General features: G+C 38.3%; 1 protein-coding gene across 2 annotated transcripts in view; it reads left to right on the forward strand.

Moving 5' to 3' along the window:
• Positions 1-16129, forward strand: part of DNAH7 (dynein axonemal heavy chain 7) — a 220400-nt gene that overhangs the window by 200188 nt on the left and 4083 nt on the right. The window contains exons 60-65 of one of the 2 annotated variants that reach the window (XM_064485137.1): positions 429-566; positions 4460-4690; positions 7091-7243; positions 8613-8790; positions 14385-14488; positions 15303-15386. In XM_064485137.1, the coding sequence (XP_064341207.1) occupies positions 429-566; positions 4460-4690; positions 7091-7243; positions 8613-8790; positions 14385-14488; positions 15303-15386 (888 nt within the window). The remainder of the gene's footprint in view (positions 1-428; positions 567-4459; positions 4691-7090; positions 7244-8612; positions 8791-14384; positions 14489-15302; positions 15387-16129) is intronic. The other variant, XM_010979732.3, reaches the window with a different exon arrangement.

The raw sequence follows: 16129 nt of genomic DNA on the forward strand, positions 1-16129 counted from the left end.
ATAATAAAATCTCAGATAGTTTTTACTTTTCTGAATTACATGGATTTATCACAATAAGAATAAACAGAAAAATCAAAACTGGAAGACATTTATTGTTATTGTGATAAATTAAGAACAGTCATCAGCAAATGCAGCACAAATTTCTCTGGGAGAAACTTCTAAATGAAGTGGCCATGATATTCCTCTCCATTTTAAAATCCATTCTAGTTGAATCATACATTTTCTTTTTCTCTCTAAATGTGTCCATAAGTTGTTTTTTTTTTTTAAGTGTTGGCCTAGGTTAAAAGAAAATGAAAGCATTCAGTGTCCAGTCTCATAGGCTTATCCATTCAATAACTTGAGTATTGAAAATTGTCTCTTCTCAGTGTGCAAGTTCTACAGGATAATTGATTTCTAACCTCCTGACTCCTTGTCATTCATCTTTGCAGCACAAAAGCTACATCGAATACACAAAGACTCTGCCGCTGACCCCAGAACCAGAAATCTTTGGGATGAATGCCAATGCAGATATCACTAAAGATCAGTCAGAAACTCAACTGCTGTTCGATAACATTCTTCTCACACAGGTGTGTGACCTGTGTGGGAACTGGCTTCTGAGGCTAGAAAGGATACTCCCCAGGCAGCATATGCCCACACCATAGAGGCCCGTGTACAGAATTCCACCTGGTAAACTGGAGAACCATTTTAAGGAAAGCAAAGCAAACACATATGTACCTTAAATATGGGTTTAAACATACAAAGGAAATGAATATACAGGTTTTATTTTGACCAGTCTTTTGATTTGGAAAGAATCTCTGAGTATCGTTCTGTTGCTAGGAATTCTTTGAGTGACATTCTTGGAGTGTCTCTGAGTATTCTTTGATACCGTTCTGTTGCTGGGAGTTCTCTTTTGCCTTTCTGGCCTAAATCATGCCCAGATACACTATATGTTATATCCCTTTTAATTCCTTTGAAGTGGAAGAAGAATTTCAAAGACACTTGAAGCAGTTGAGGCCAGAATCCATCTAGAAGTTTGCCTGCTTTATTTTCTAGTCTCTTATTAATTCAACATTTTGTAAATGACTTTATCAAATAATCCAGAATGTTTAACATAGTTTGCATAAAAATAATTTTTCACACCAGTACTTTATCGGAGTACATAATATTTAAAGAATATAATTGCAATCGTAAGTACAAAATGAATGGAAGAGAAACAGAATTGACTCTTAGACATGCAGTTCCACTGGCGAGAGCGTTAACGTAAGGGCATATGGGAGGGTGGCCTTCTAGGGCACCAGAATTCAGCACGTCATGGGCACGAAGTCAGTACATTTGAGTGAAAGATGTTTAATCTTGCTTGTCTATTAAGCGATCCTCTCTTGTATTTTTTCCCATTATTTTGTTTTTTTATTTTTGTTTGCTTGGTTTTTTTTTTTTGAAAGCAAATTAGTCCAAATGGTGAGTTTCCTTAGTGACTGAGTAAAATTTTAGTAAGTTTAGGATGACTATCCAGTCAAGCATATTATTCCATGAGCTGATTTCAAGCTAGTCTTTTATATTTTTATGGAATCTCAGAGAAGTAATAATAACAGTTAGTACTTATGTAGTGCTTACTGTATGGCAGCACTGTTCTAAATGCTTTATGGATAACAGTGTAATGCTTAGCACAGTCCTATGAGATAGGAGCTAAGTATTCCTATTTTACAGCCAAAAAACTGAGACACAGAAAGATTAAGTAACTTACCCAAGATCAGCTAGTACCGTTGCAAGCCAGGACTCAAAGGTAGCAGTGTGACTGCCACTAGTTTGACTCCAGAATCTGTGTTCTGAACCACTATGCGATATACCCTTTCTAGATTCTAAAACTGGGATAGGACCTTGAAGGCATAACCAGAGATAATGATGCTAGGGTGGTGGAGCCGGGGGTAAGATAAAAGAACTAGATTAGGAGGATGAAATAGTGTGCTGTCATTGATGGAAGAGTCCATGGAATTTCTAGCTCTGGTCTGCTGTAAGTTAAGGCAAAAGGCACAAAGGCTATGTCTGTTTTATATGTCAGTCCCACTAAAATCAGTTATTGCCTGAGCGGAAAACTATAAATACAGACATGAGTAAGTGGATCTTTAAGAACGTCAGTGCATGTAGTACCCGACAGTCTGACAACAGAAGATTTATAGTGTCTTTTGGCTTTATTTAAACTTGGGTTGTGCCACATTACAGAATACATAAAACAGTGGGCTCATTCCAACAGAACCAAACAAGTAAGTTTAAATACACTTGGGGTATCTTCTCAGTATGTAATTAAACAACCTCTTTCAGTGTCCTCCAACTCAGATTGGCAAGTACAATCACAGTAATGGGTAGACAGGAGTTCAGTGATTCCCCATTGGGTTTACCACAATTCAGAGGCAGAGATGGACCAGAACTGCAGAGTTTGGAGAGCAAGGTCACGATGACAAGACTTCTCATTATGTGTTTAAAATATCTTTTAAAATGAGAGGGGCCACTATGGGAGCTGAGAATGTGACTTCTACAGAACAGCTCTTTTGCTTACACATAACTGCTGGACTCTGGAATAAGAAAATTTTTTGTTGGGGGAGGGTATATAGCTCAAGTGGTAGAGCACATGCTTAGCATGCGAGGTCCTGGGTTCAATCCCCAGTACCTCCTCTAAAAATAAATAAACCTAATTACCCCCCACCAAAATAAAATAATTTAAAAATTGTTTCTACTTAAAATATTGTAAAAGTGGAAACGAGAAGGTTAAATTCTGTGATGTCTCCTTGAAAATGGAACCCACTTATCTTTACTTATTCAATAAAAGGAAAACAACCCTTAGAAGATTTCAAATGGCATTTGTGAAAACTCTAAGGTAAGGTGGTAAAAAGAAAAAAGCTAAGTTAAATGATTACAAATAAAAGACATCCTTTTGCTCTTAATTCTTAATATCAGTTGGATAGTACTTTCAAAACACGTTGTCCCAATTAGGTGATTTTTGGTGTGTGAGAAATAGGTATAGGAATGTTAATGTTACTAAAATATTTTTCTTACATTGTTGAAGGGCTATAGACCTGGGATTTATTTTTTGTTTGGGGAGGTGTGGGGTTGGTGGCAGCACAGCTCTTGTTAGAAAATAGGAATGTTTTCTAATGAGTTTATGGTACCTTGTTTGCATGTCGACGTACAAATAGAAATCAGCACATAATTCTTAAAATGCAACGGAAATATATTTTACTGGTTTTGGCCAAATATTCATTACCTCCTTTGTTCTCTATAATTTGTTTTATATATTTAGTTGCAAACCTAGCACTTTGGGATCATAATAAAGGATTACTATATTGGCATATCCCTCTTTTTTTTTTTTAATTTTCTTTTTTTTGGGGGGGAGGTAATTAAGTTTATTGATCTATTTATTTTTAATGGAGGTACTGGGGATTGAACCCAGGACCTGATGCATGCTATGCAGGCGCTCTACCACTGACCTAAACCCTTCCCCCCGGCATATCCCTCTTTTACTAACATGTAACTAACATTTACCAACATTGAATTATTTTATTGTGCAACTTCCTAGGCTCTTGTGGTAGAACATGGTAGGCAGCATTAAAAATCCCACTAGAACCTTAAGTAAAAGTAATAGTCCATATTTATAGAATAGACCCAGTATGGAAACTAGGAAATATAAAATCTGAAATAAGACTACACACGATTTCCTAGGACTGGCAAAATATGAGGGACGTTCATTTATCTTCTAATTGTGCTTGCTCTCTCTCAACACACACACACACACACACACACACACACACACATTCATTTTGAAGATTTATTTAAAGGGTTTTCCCAGAAAATACAGATTCATTTACATGGTGCCACTATAAACACAAAGACTAAAAGCCGAAATGAGATTCCCCGTCCTTGCCTGCAGGGTGAGTCACTGGAGGCTGCCCTTCCTCCATGACTCCTCCAGCTGCTTAGAGGAGCTGACCTTATTTTCTTTGCCCTCCTGGTTCAAGGAGAAAACTCTGTCTCTGCTTTTGGCACCAGTAGGCACCAGAGCTATTAGCAAATATATTTTGTGGCAGGCTTTCTCAAAGCAAGATCAGATTTCGCCTTCCTGGATTCTGATGCCCATCGTCACCTGGCCGCCCCACCAATGAGAACGCTTTTCCTCCCTCTGTCTGCAGTCTCTGCTCTTGCCCCCTGACCCCCTGGCAGCACACTGTGCAACTTTTTTGTTTCCCCCAGACCCTCTTTTGCTTCTGGACACTGTACATGCCCTTCTGCCTTGTAACAACTCTTTTCTCCCAAAACTCTAACTCCCATGCCCATGATCATCACTTCAATAAATTCTACGTAGAGAAGAATCATAGAGAAAATAGCCAAATAGCACTCATTCTTATAAATTTTACTTTAGGAGTTTTCCTATCCAGCAATTCTTCGGCCTTTATGAGGATTTCCGATTTGTCATTTGGATTCTTTACAGTCTCGTTCAGCAGAGGCGGGTGCAAAATCATCAGATGAAGTGGTAAACGAGGTCACTGGTGACATCTTGGGAAAACTTCCAAACAACTTTGACGTTGAGGCTGCAATGAGGAGATACCCAACCACTTACACTCAGAGCATGAACACGGTGCTTGTCCAAGAGATGGGACGGTTCAATAAGTTGTTGCAGACCATAAGAGAGTCGTGTATTAACATCCAAAAGGCAATCAAGGTAAGGGGAAGTACAACAGGCAGAGTCATCAAAATAAACATATTGTTCATTTAGTCAGAAAATATTTATTAGGCACAGATTCTGTGAAAACACTGTTCTTGGTTCTGAGGATAGAAAAAAATCCCTACCCTTGGAAAGCATATAATATTCTGGGGATGCCAGTTAACAGGTCAATAAATGTAGAAGATGGTAGACAGCAATTGTTTAGGGATGGAATATATGCTAAGAAGTCGTAATGTGTTAAGGAGGAAGGAAGATAAACTTCCGCCCTCACAGAGCTTCTTAAAGAGACAAATAAATTTTTTTTCATTAAGTGGTAAGTTCTATGGAAAAAACTAAAATGGAATCAGGATGTAGAGAATGATGGGTGGGAAACTCATTCATTTGGGGTCCAGCCCTTCTGAGGAGCTGACCCTTGAGCAGAGAGAGGCCTGATGTGAAGGGCAGGCCTCGGAACGTCTGGGCAGGGGTTCCAGCCAGCACGAAGGCCGTGAGAAAACCAGCTTGGCCTGGTCAGGGAGCGCAACAGGGAGGGCTGGTTTGGCCAGAGCAGAGTGAGCACGGGAGAAATGGTAGATCAGAGAGAGGAAGCCACGAGCTCCGTGACGGCCTGGTCAGCCAAGGTTAGGAGCTTCAATTTTATTCTAAAGTATAAAGGTAAAGAGAAGCCTTCAAAGGGTTTAATTTTTAAAAGTTTGCTCTGACCACTGCAGAAAGGGTTGCAGAGAAACAAGAACACAGGCGAGATCACTTAGGTGACTGAAGTTTCCCAATGGGTTGGTGCCTTGCAGGAGCATTGGAGGTGGGGAAAAGTGGCTGGGTGCAGGTTACTAATTTGGGTGCAAATTACTGACTTGGATGCAAGTTACTGAAAGAGGAGTCTCCTAGGCTCGCTGTAGTGTAACCTGCCTGGGCTTTTTGGCCAAGAAGCATTCAGTATCATGTGTTTCTCCTTAACCTGGTTCTTCCTGTATCCTTACTGGAAGATAAAGGCCTAGCGTCTAGCATCCTGGGGGATAAAAGAGGAAAGAGGCCCCAGGGAGCTCAGCATCCAATACACGTGCGCTCACGTCATTCCCGATGTCAGTGGGGATTCTGACCCCACCCGAACCTTCATGTTCCTTTCCAGGTTCTAGGCAGGTGATGTGCAAGTTTGTGGGTGAAGACCTAGGAGTCTGTTTTTTAAACCAGGTTTCAACGTTCTTTTTCATTCAGCACCACCCTCCTCTCCTCACTTTCAGCTAGGGCCTTCAATTCCAAGTATTTTGGGTGTGCTACAGTGTATATCTTTTTGAGTCTTAGCCTTCCCCCCTGCCAGTTTAGGATCAGTTTTCTCCTGACTACTAAGTCAACTACCAACAGTCCATATGCTTTTTAGCTCCCCAAACTGCCTTGCCTTTTCCTATTTTTGATGCACTTGTGGGCTTATGCTTTTAAAAAATAAATTCCTTTACTGCTGTTTCAGTGGAATTGAGGAAGGAAGCAAATGAAATGTGGATGTTTAATCCATTAAATTTATTCCAAAATCTTCTCCATGTGTTAGTTGGAATAATATTGTCAACTATGGAGAAAACAGAAATGATGATGGCAACTGGCCCAGCTGGAAGATCAAATTAGGAATTTGCAAGAACCTCAAAGTTTTACCATCTGTACATCAGTCATTCAAAATGGGATGAGATCAATTAGGCTTCACAATTGCAGTCCAGGATTTTTTAACTTTTCAAGGCATTTCATATCATTTTCTTCCTTTTATATTCATCACTATCCTTTAGAAGGCAGGACAGAGATAGGTTAGTTGTCCATTTAATAGACAAGTAAACTAAGTCAAAGTTAGGCTGTGAATCAAAAGCTAGTGAGTAGCCGAGTATTAAGAAGATCTTCCAAAGTGGGCAAAATGGGCAAAGGGGATCAAAAGGTACAAACTTCCAGTTACAAAATAAGTCAGTCACAGAGATGTAATGTTCAGCATAGTGACTATAGTTAATAATAGTATACTGCATATTTGAAAGTTGCTAAGAGAGTAGATCTTAAATTTTTCATCACAAGAAAAAAAAATATGTATGGTGATGGATGTTAAGTAGACTTATTGTTATGGTCACATCGCCATATATACAAATATTGAGTCATTATTATACACCTAAAATTAATATGTCATATATCAATTATATTTCAATAAAAGAAATTTTCCATTAAAATTCGACTAGATTAAAATTGTTAATGGCTTTCTAAGGAGTAATGCAAAGATCCCAAAACTTACTTGTGAGCAAAAGAAAATATCTTTACTTTTTTGTTGCTATATGACTCAACCTTTGCCAATCACAGTTGTGAACAAAGGATAATTATAAAATTATTCAAAATCTAGAATACCATCATGTTAAACAATGGTTAAATGTGTTTCAGGGGCTTGTAGTGATGTCTACAGAACTTGAGGAAGTGGTTAGCAGCATTCTGAATGTCAGAATTCCAGGAATGTGGATGGGTAAATCATACCCAAGCCTTAAACCACTCGGGAGCTATGTGAATGACTTCCTTGCAAGACTAAAGTTTTTGCAGGTGAGTTCATCCAAATGATCATATATTAAGTTTCTTCTGATTTTATTTTCTTCATCAGGATGCCTAGTGTAATGAGGATTACTCTCTAGTTCTGTGCATCCCAGGCACAAATGACCACTACTCCCTAGTGCATATAGTTTAGCTAAGTGTTAACGCTGAACAATCAAAATACTAATATTGGAAGTAGAATCTCTGAAAGCTTTTTTAGGAGCAGGTGTTCATGTCCAGTGAAGTTTGACATGCAAGTCAGTGACATTTGAAGAGAGAAAACAACTGGTTATGTTGATTTTTCCATTAAATATTTAGCTTTAAAATAGATTCCCTACAGCAGAGCATCTTAGAAAGCCAGACAAGCTACTAGCAAGGAGCATTATGTCTTCCTTGTCCAGCACTCTTCCAGGTCATGAAATCACTAGATCGCTGTCTCAGCCCAAGACAATAATATAACCTCAAGGGCTAACTGTCTTGGCAATGTTGAGTGGGCAGAAGCCTGCCTCCTAATTACCTGGCCATATTGGCACTTAACTATGTTCAATTATATTCATTAGAAGTATTGATTAATTTCCTAGATACTGTACATAATGTATGAAAGATTGCCTGTGAGGAAATTTCTGCAGGGATAAAATGATAACTTCCCTTCCAGAATACAGGCCTTCTGTGATACAAGACTTGGTGCTAAAGAATTAAGACTGTTATTGAAAAATGCAGACTCTGCCTTGGGCTGTTTAGGGGAAAGTTGTTCAAATTCACTTCTCCAGACTGACTAAATTTACTATTTAGTTAAGAGTCAGGACTCAACTACTTATTATAATATATAATATGAACAGAATATCCAGGTATCTTGATATTTATGAAGATCTTAAGCTCTCAATACCCTGATTCTTCTGGGAGCTCCTTGTACAATATTGTGCTTTCATATGTTGGATTTCATTGTATTTTGGTGAAATAGGAGGGAAAACTTCCAAAGGAATATTCTCCCAGATGCTAATGACCAGAGAGAAAAAAAGTGAAAAACCATTACCATCTGACCAGACCTTGCAGGGATCTCTACCATTCCACTATACATATTGTGCAACAATGCATAATAGATAGTCATTGCTGTATAGAGCTTTTCTGCAGGGCGTGTATAAAACAGACATTTACATCTGCTTTAACGCACATTGTGATACCCAAGCCGGTGCGATGAATGAGAAATTGACGTCAGAACATACGCAGAATAGGCTACTTATTTTTATTCCTCAAAGTGTTAGCTCATTTGCTAGTTTACCTAGAAGATAATGGCGGGGTGTTTGGGGACAGATTTCATTAAGCAGTGTTGCATTCAAAGTTGAAAAGCTATCGTCAGGACACTTGTGCTTTGACACCACAGCAATGGTACGAGGTTGGTCCTCCTCCCGTCTTCTGGCTTTCCGGCTTCTTCTTCACACAAGCCTTCCTGACTGGTGCCCAGCAGAACTACGCCAGGAAATACACCATCCCCATTGACCTTCTTGGGTTTGACTATGAAGTGATGGAAGACAAAGAATACAAGCAAGCTCCGGAAGATGGTAAGTGCAGCGATGGCACGAGGTGGCTTATATCTTGACACTGAGCAAAAACATAACATTCCTGCTCACTTTTCTCAGCTGTTCAAAATTTAATCATCACGTATGTAACTTCCTCTCAAATGGTGGAGGAAAAAGAAATTTTACAAAGAGAGAGTGAGCAAAAGAAAGAGCAAGAATAAGTAAGTGATAAAGCAAACAGGGACTAAAATGAATCTGAATAAGGAATATATGTCCCTTGTACGGTTTTATTTTTACAAAATTTTGCAGGTTTGAAGTTATTTCGGGAAAAAAGGTTATGATGAAAGTAATCATCAAATTAACAATATGTGGGACAATCAACCATAGTCTTACGGTGACCTTGGGGAATTAAGGTGGTACAACATTAAAAAGAAGGTTTCCTTGGTCCCTCAAAGAGCATACTTTTGCAGATCCCTAAAATGTGTGTTCTTTCTTGTTATATACATCCTTCCAAAACGTAATGAAAGAATTTGTTTTGTGATTGAAAGATTGTGAGGAAATTTATCTTTATTTTCTTAATTGATTGTCTTTTTAATACTCAGTGGCTACTCTATATTTTGTTTAAAATTTAATGGACAGGGCCACTATTTTAAACAAGTATTATTTTTAAATTGCTATAGATTCCTAATTTTACCAAAATGTTGTCTTTAAATAAATGATCATCTCTAAATGACCGTTAATGTGTTCTGCTTTGACTCATGTGTCAAAGACAATACTGCTTCTTATTCATCACCAAATGATGAATTCATTATTAGACATGGGGGATCTCAACAATGAACAATTTAGACAGGATCTTGACCCTCATGTGACCTGTACTCTGGTGGGAGATCCTCACAAGTAGACATGTCATCACAACAGTGTATGGTAATCACATTACTGGGCCAAGTGGTTTTCCTTTCCATTGACTGTCACAAATCTCAAGAGGGGTTGTAATACAGTGAAGCAATCCTATTACTGTTCCCTAGGAAAATTGCTTTCCCACTCTCAGAACAACCACGTCGGCCTTCTTTGTCCTTCACTCTGCTCCGGCATCTCACCTCATCCTTCACTGAAAAAAATAAGAAGCCATCAGAATGGAGTTTGCAGCCCTACCAAGTCCATAAGTCTGGTGACATCTGCACCCTCTGGTAGACCAGATCCTCTGGATGGTGCAGATCTCACTTTTTCCCCCTCCTTCCAAGGGTTTCTATCCTTCAATTGTACCCTCCTTTACTAGAGTCAACAGTTCTCTCTCACACTCCTAGGTAATTCCTACCAGCATGTAATATGCTTTAGGTTGTCTCATTCAACAACAAATTCTACCTTTCATCTTCTCCAATCAACTGATGCTGTTTTTTCAGAGGTGCTAGTGACTTCCTTGTTGACAAATCCCATGAATTCTTTTCTGTCTTCATCTTAACCCCTTAGCAGTTTTTACTAGTGACAACTTCTTTTTTCTAGAAACATTCTTCTCACTTTGTTTCTAATGTCCTGTTTTTCCCTTTCTCACTGGACACATTTATGCTTGTTGCTAGCTTTTCCTCTTCTAAATATTGGAGTTCCCAAGGACTCAGTCCCAGGACTATTTCTCTTTTCTAATTGCATCCTCTCCCCAGGTGACCTCATACTTTTTTGTATCTTTAAAATTTATTATCTCTTGGCTGATATCTTCCAAATTTAAATGTCCAGTCTAGGTCTTTCCTTTAAGATCCAGACCTCAGTATCCGAGTGTCTACCTGAGTTCTCCACTTTGGTGTCTCTCGGATATGAAAAATGTGTAATGAATTTCAGTGAATGGCACCACTGTCCAGCCAGAAACCCATGGATTCTTCTTCATTCTTCTGCTCCATCATACACTCACATCAAATGCAGTCACTCGTCTACAGTCCTGCTGCCACCACTCTTTCTATCCAGACTTTTGCTCTAGCCTTCTATCTTCCCCCCAGTGTTGTTACACTCATAATCCTTCATTTCTACAGGAGCCATAGAAATTTTTTAAAAATCTAAACAGATTATGTCACCACTAAGTCCCTATTGAAATTCAGAAAACTGAAGTTAATAATGGCATTTTCCCTTTGTAGCTAGAATAAACTCTAAATGCCTCACCATGACCATAAGGCCATGCACGTTCCGGTCACTGCCTACCTGTGGAGCTCAGCATGTACCACGGCATGCAGGTCACACTGACCTTCTGACAGCCTCTGGATCACTTCAAGCTCTTTTTCTCTGGTATCTTCCTACATGCTATTCCTAAGCCCAGACTTAGCATGGAGGGTAATTCTCAACCTTCAGTTCCCAGCTTAAGTTATAGCTCATCAGAAAGAGCCTTCAATAGACTCCTTCAACAATTGATCTATTGAAGCCCCCATTCCGCCTTGTTAGCCTCTCTTACGGCTTTGCTTATGAACTTCAAACCATGAGTCACACTCTGTAATTACTTCATTTCCTTCTTACTATCTCTCTCCTCCACTACAAGACAAACAGCAACAAGCCAGTGACCTTGTTTGCCATCATCCTTTTTTCCTTAGTGCCCGTCAATGTCTGGCACATATCAGGCCCTCAAATGCTGCTGTAGAAATTCCAGAAATCATGCTGCTTGAATCCACTCCACTCCACATTCATGGAATCTAACCCAACCTTTTAAGCCACAGTTCACTGCAATCGCCTTTAATACTTAATTTAAACAGTTTTATTGCCGAAGCACATCTAAGAACAATGGATTCAAGGGGGAAAAGATCATTGGGAAAATATTTTAAAACTAATCATTTCTTCCAGCCATAGATGCCTGAAGTTTGTAAATTAGCTAATATCTAAGATCAAACTATTAAATTGCCAATTGTTATACACCGAACTTAGACATTATATAAGGTAGCTGGTTTTTCTTTTTGCAATGATTTATTGACTTAACCCACAACTTCTCTTATTAAAGATCCAAATTTATTAGAATCCAAAGTTATCTTGAAAACAATAGAGAAGGTATAAAGCACAAGTTATTTAAAGATCAGTAAAGACCATTTAGTGTTCCAAGATCTCACAGTAAAAAGTAGCCATCAGTTAAATAAACCAGTGTACTGAATACTGAAGAATCAGCCCAGGTCTGATTTATAGTAGCCGATAGATATTCACTAAGTCATTAATTTTATTATTTTGTATACACACACATACATGTTCCCCAAAACACAAATATCCACAACTTAGCCATTTTGTCATTCTAGTTTTTTACTTCGTACTTAGCTAATTACCAGAAAGAAAAGGAGGTTCCATGGAATAACTTGGAGCAATGGACTTTTCCCAAGAAACAGCTTTCTCGTGGGAGGGGAGCAACACAGATCCAACCTGAGAATCCAACCGTGGGCTAGAATGTTCCTTTATCACCTCTGTCGCTCCACAGTCTGTCTCCTTTATACATACTTCAGTATGTACCTGTTTCTGGGTTCTGGGACTCATAAAGAAGTCAACCTCATTTACCCAAAGTCCAGTTAAACAGAATGAAAAAGCTAGTCACTCTTTTTTTTTTTTTTAATTTATTTTTTTTAGGGGGAAGGTAATCAGGTTTATTTGTTTGTTTGTTTATTAGAGGAGGTACTGGGGATTGTGCCCAGGACCTTGTATATGCTAAGCATGAGTTCTACCACTTGAGCTATACCCTTCCTCTTGGAAAAAGTTATTCACTCTTAAAGTGGCCAAAATGCCATTTAAATCTACCTAGACTTAGCATCATACATTCTAGATGTGTTTGCCTAAGATTCCTCTTATCTGAACTATTGGGCACTACAGGGTGACTCAAAGTCATCAATGAAGAGAGCAGTATGAAGCAGGAATGGGGCGGAGATGGTGAGCCAGAGAGGGGCCAGGGACAGTGGCTGACACTGTGCTGAACACGTCTCACAGATAGTGAAGCAAGCAGGAGCATGAAACAGGACCCAGTTAATATGAACTGTCATTTCATATTTTGTGTTTTCCATGATGCCCTTAATGGCCACGAGAAACAAAAATGTATTTGAATATCCCCATCACATTTCCCATAAAATTGTTAGGCTGGAGGGAACTTTTGTCCCTATCGCCACTTTTCTTAGGTGTTGAAAATGAACTCCGCTGTTTACTTTCTCTGACATCTTTCTTTCCTGAGTAAGGAACAGATCATCTAATTGGTTAGAGCCAGAGATTTCCTGGGCTGTGCTTGTAAGTCAGCAGGGACAGGGTATTAAACAGCTCTCTGTAGGGTCCCCTCCATTTTCCCTGTTCCTGTCCGCTGTTGTGACTGGTCCGTAGGCCTTAGACATGGCCAGAGTCTCACCTTCAGGCAGGCCCACCCCTGACATTGTCCCAGGCTCCAGATGCATTTTGCAGTTCAGTTTTATTAGAGCAATACTTGGGAAGTTCTTAGACAAGTGCTTTGCCATTTAATAAAACTGACATTTTATTCCAACTATTCTTTCCATCAGTTAAAACCTAGAAAGGGTAAGCCTTCCCACTAACATCTGTCACTGAACTATCCACATGTGGCCTTTTAAATTTATAGTTAAAGTTAAATAAAATTTAAAATTCAATCCCTTAGTCACACAGCCATGTTTTAGGTGTTTCATAGCCAGTGGTTACCATATTGGGAAGCATAGATACAAAGTATTTCCATCATTACAGAGAGTCCTATTGGACAGCACTGCCCACATGGATTTTTATATTCTACTTTACAAAACACTTGGATTTTTATATCCTACTTTACAAAGCACTTTCGCCAATATAGTAGACTTGATTGTAACTACAAGGTAGACAAGGCAGGCATTATCATTTTATAAACATTTTCCAGATGGGGAAAAAAAAATCACAGGTCGAAAGGTAAATGAATTGCTCATGGTATAGCAAATTAGGAACTAAAACCGAAGTCTTTCTAAGGTCCTCATTGCTTTCCTCTCATCTGCACAACAATTACAATCACTATTTTCATGTGTAGATACTCATGTTCAGTTCCTGAGGCTTACTCAGTGGAAAGCCAGAGCAAGTGAGCCAGGTTCCTTTGATTCCTTAAATTGTGCTCTTCAGCTGTTTGTGTGTGACACTGCATTCCAGAGGGAGTTCATCCATCTGTGTGTTCTCATACAGACTGAGGAGTGGCCTTGGAGTGAGAATAAAAGTTGGGGGGAGAAATTTAATTCTCACAACATTAGAGATCCACAGAAGGGTATTTTGTTCACATGCTGCCTAGATGCCACTGGATCCCTATAATTACGTGAAGAACTTTTCTTGTGGACTTCATGGACTGTGAAAACATGATAATCATTGGCCAATTAACATATAAATCTGATAGTGTTCACCCATACTGAGAACTTTACACAGACTAATTTAAAATTTCTTTCCCTTTTTGTCTTCCACGTCTAATTTCACTATTGCATTGGTCGACTAGGCAAAGTATAGATATTCCTGAAATAAGAACGTTAAGACAAAGTGCTCAGAACATTGCTTTTATTTTAGAGCATGTCTTAGTTTGCTGACCTTTTATCACTTGCGTGGTATTATTCACCTGTAGAAATTTCAGATTCAAAACTCAAATCAACGTGCATGTGTAAGGTAGTCTAGTAACCTGCTTCTTTTATATTTAGGTGTTTTCATTCATGGACTGTTTCTGGATGGAGCTTCCTGGAATAGAAAGATCAAGAAACTTGCAGAATCACATCCCAAAATTCTTTATGATACAGTGCCTGTGGTTAGTATTTTCTAATGATATATATGTGGGGGGCTATTTCACACACACAGCACGCACGCACACACATATACAGTCAATTCTTGTTATTCATGGTAATCACATTTTATAAACTTGATACCAACATAGAATTAGAGAAACACAAGGTTAAAGTTTCTGTGATCCTCTAGTCATATTTTTGCTAATTGATCAATACATAACTTTGTGTTTATGTTTAAAGATACCTTATTTAATATATACTGTTGATTCATTAACATTGAACTCACGAACTGTAACTTATGCCTGAACAAAACTTACAGTATTTTCTCTATAAGGCATATTGAAGCCTTCTTGTGTTTTGGAACAGTAAACAGCACCTCTACACTACACTTGGGGGCTGTTTTAAACAGCAAAATCACCAACCCAACCCACAAAAATTTGAAAAACTTGGCATTAAAATAAACTGAACAGGATTCATTTCAAAAATAAAATTAACATACTGTATCTATGGGATAGTATAGAGCTGCCAACCTATGCATATTAGGGATTCCAGAAAGAGAAGACAGCGAAAAGGGGATTGAAAATGTATTTGAAGAAATTATGGCTGAAAACTTGCCAAACCTAAAAAAGGAAACAGATAATCCAGCTACACAAAGCACAGAGCATCCCAAACAAGATGAACCCAAACAGACTCACACTAAGACATATCATAATTAAAATGACAGAAGTTAAAGAGAGGGTTCTAAAGGCAGCAAGTGAAAAACAGAGTCAGTAACAAGGAAATCCCCACAAAGTTGTTTGAGATTTTTCTTTTTCTTTTTCTTTTTTTTAAAAAAAGGCCTGTATCACAGTGAACTTAGGACTGCTTTTGCTGCATCCCAGAGATACGTATGATTGTGTTTTCACTGTCGTTTGTCTCAAGGTATTTTTTTGATTTCCTCTTTGATTTCATTGTTGACCCATTAGTTTTTTTAGTAACATGCTGAGTCTCCACCTAATGATTTTTTTTTCTCATTTTTCTTTCTGTGGTTGATTTCTAGTTTCATACCATTGTGGTCAGAAAAGATGCTTGAAATAATTTCTATCCTCTTAGATTTGTTGAGGTTTATTTTGTGCCAGTATGTGGTCTATCCTAGAATGTTCCATGCCTGCTTGAGAAGAATGTGTACTCTGGTTGTTTCTGGATGTAGTGTCCTGTAGATTTCAATTAATAACACTAAAAATAATGCTGGTTACATATTGTAGTTATAAGGGAAGGCAGCTCTGTTTTAAACAGCACAATATATAGGCTAGCCCCTTTAAAATAGTCACCTGAAGTGGGGAGGTGATCGAGTTCTACAATTGCTGATAAAATCTTTTCAGAATTTTGGGGGATTGGCCTTTTAAAAATTATTTTTATTGAAGTAGTCAGTTTATAATGTGTCAGTTCCTGGTGTACAGCACAATACTTCAGTCATATAGGAACATACATATATTTATTTTTATATTCTTTTTATCCATAAGTTATTACAAGATATTGATATAGTTCCCTATGCTATATAGTATAAACATATTGTTTTGTCTGTTTTATATATAGTAGTTAGTATCTGCAAATCTTGAACTCTCAATTTATCCCTTCCCACCCTCTTCCCCGCCTGGTAACCATAAATTTGTTTTCTATGTCTG

This window comes from Camelus dromedarius, chromosome 4, assembly GCF_036321535.1.
Source record: "Camelus dromedarius isolate mCamDro1 chromosome 4, mCamDro1.pat, whole genome shotgun sequence".
In the NCBI taxonomy this organism is placed as follows: Eukaryota; Metazoa; Chordata; class Mammalia; order Artiodactyla; family Camelidae; genus Camelus; species Camelus dromedarius.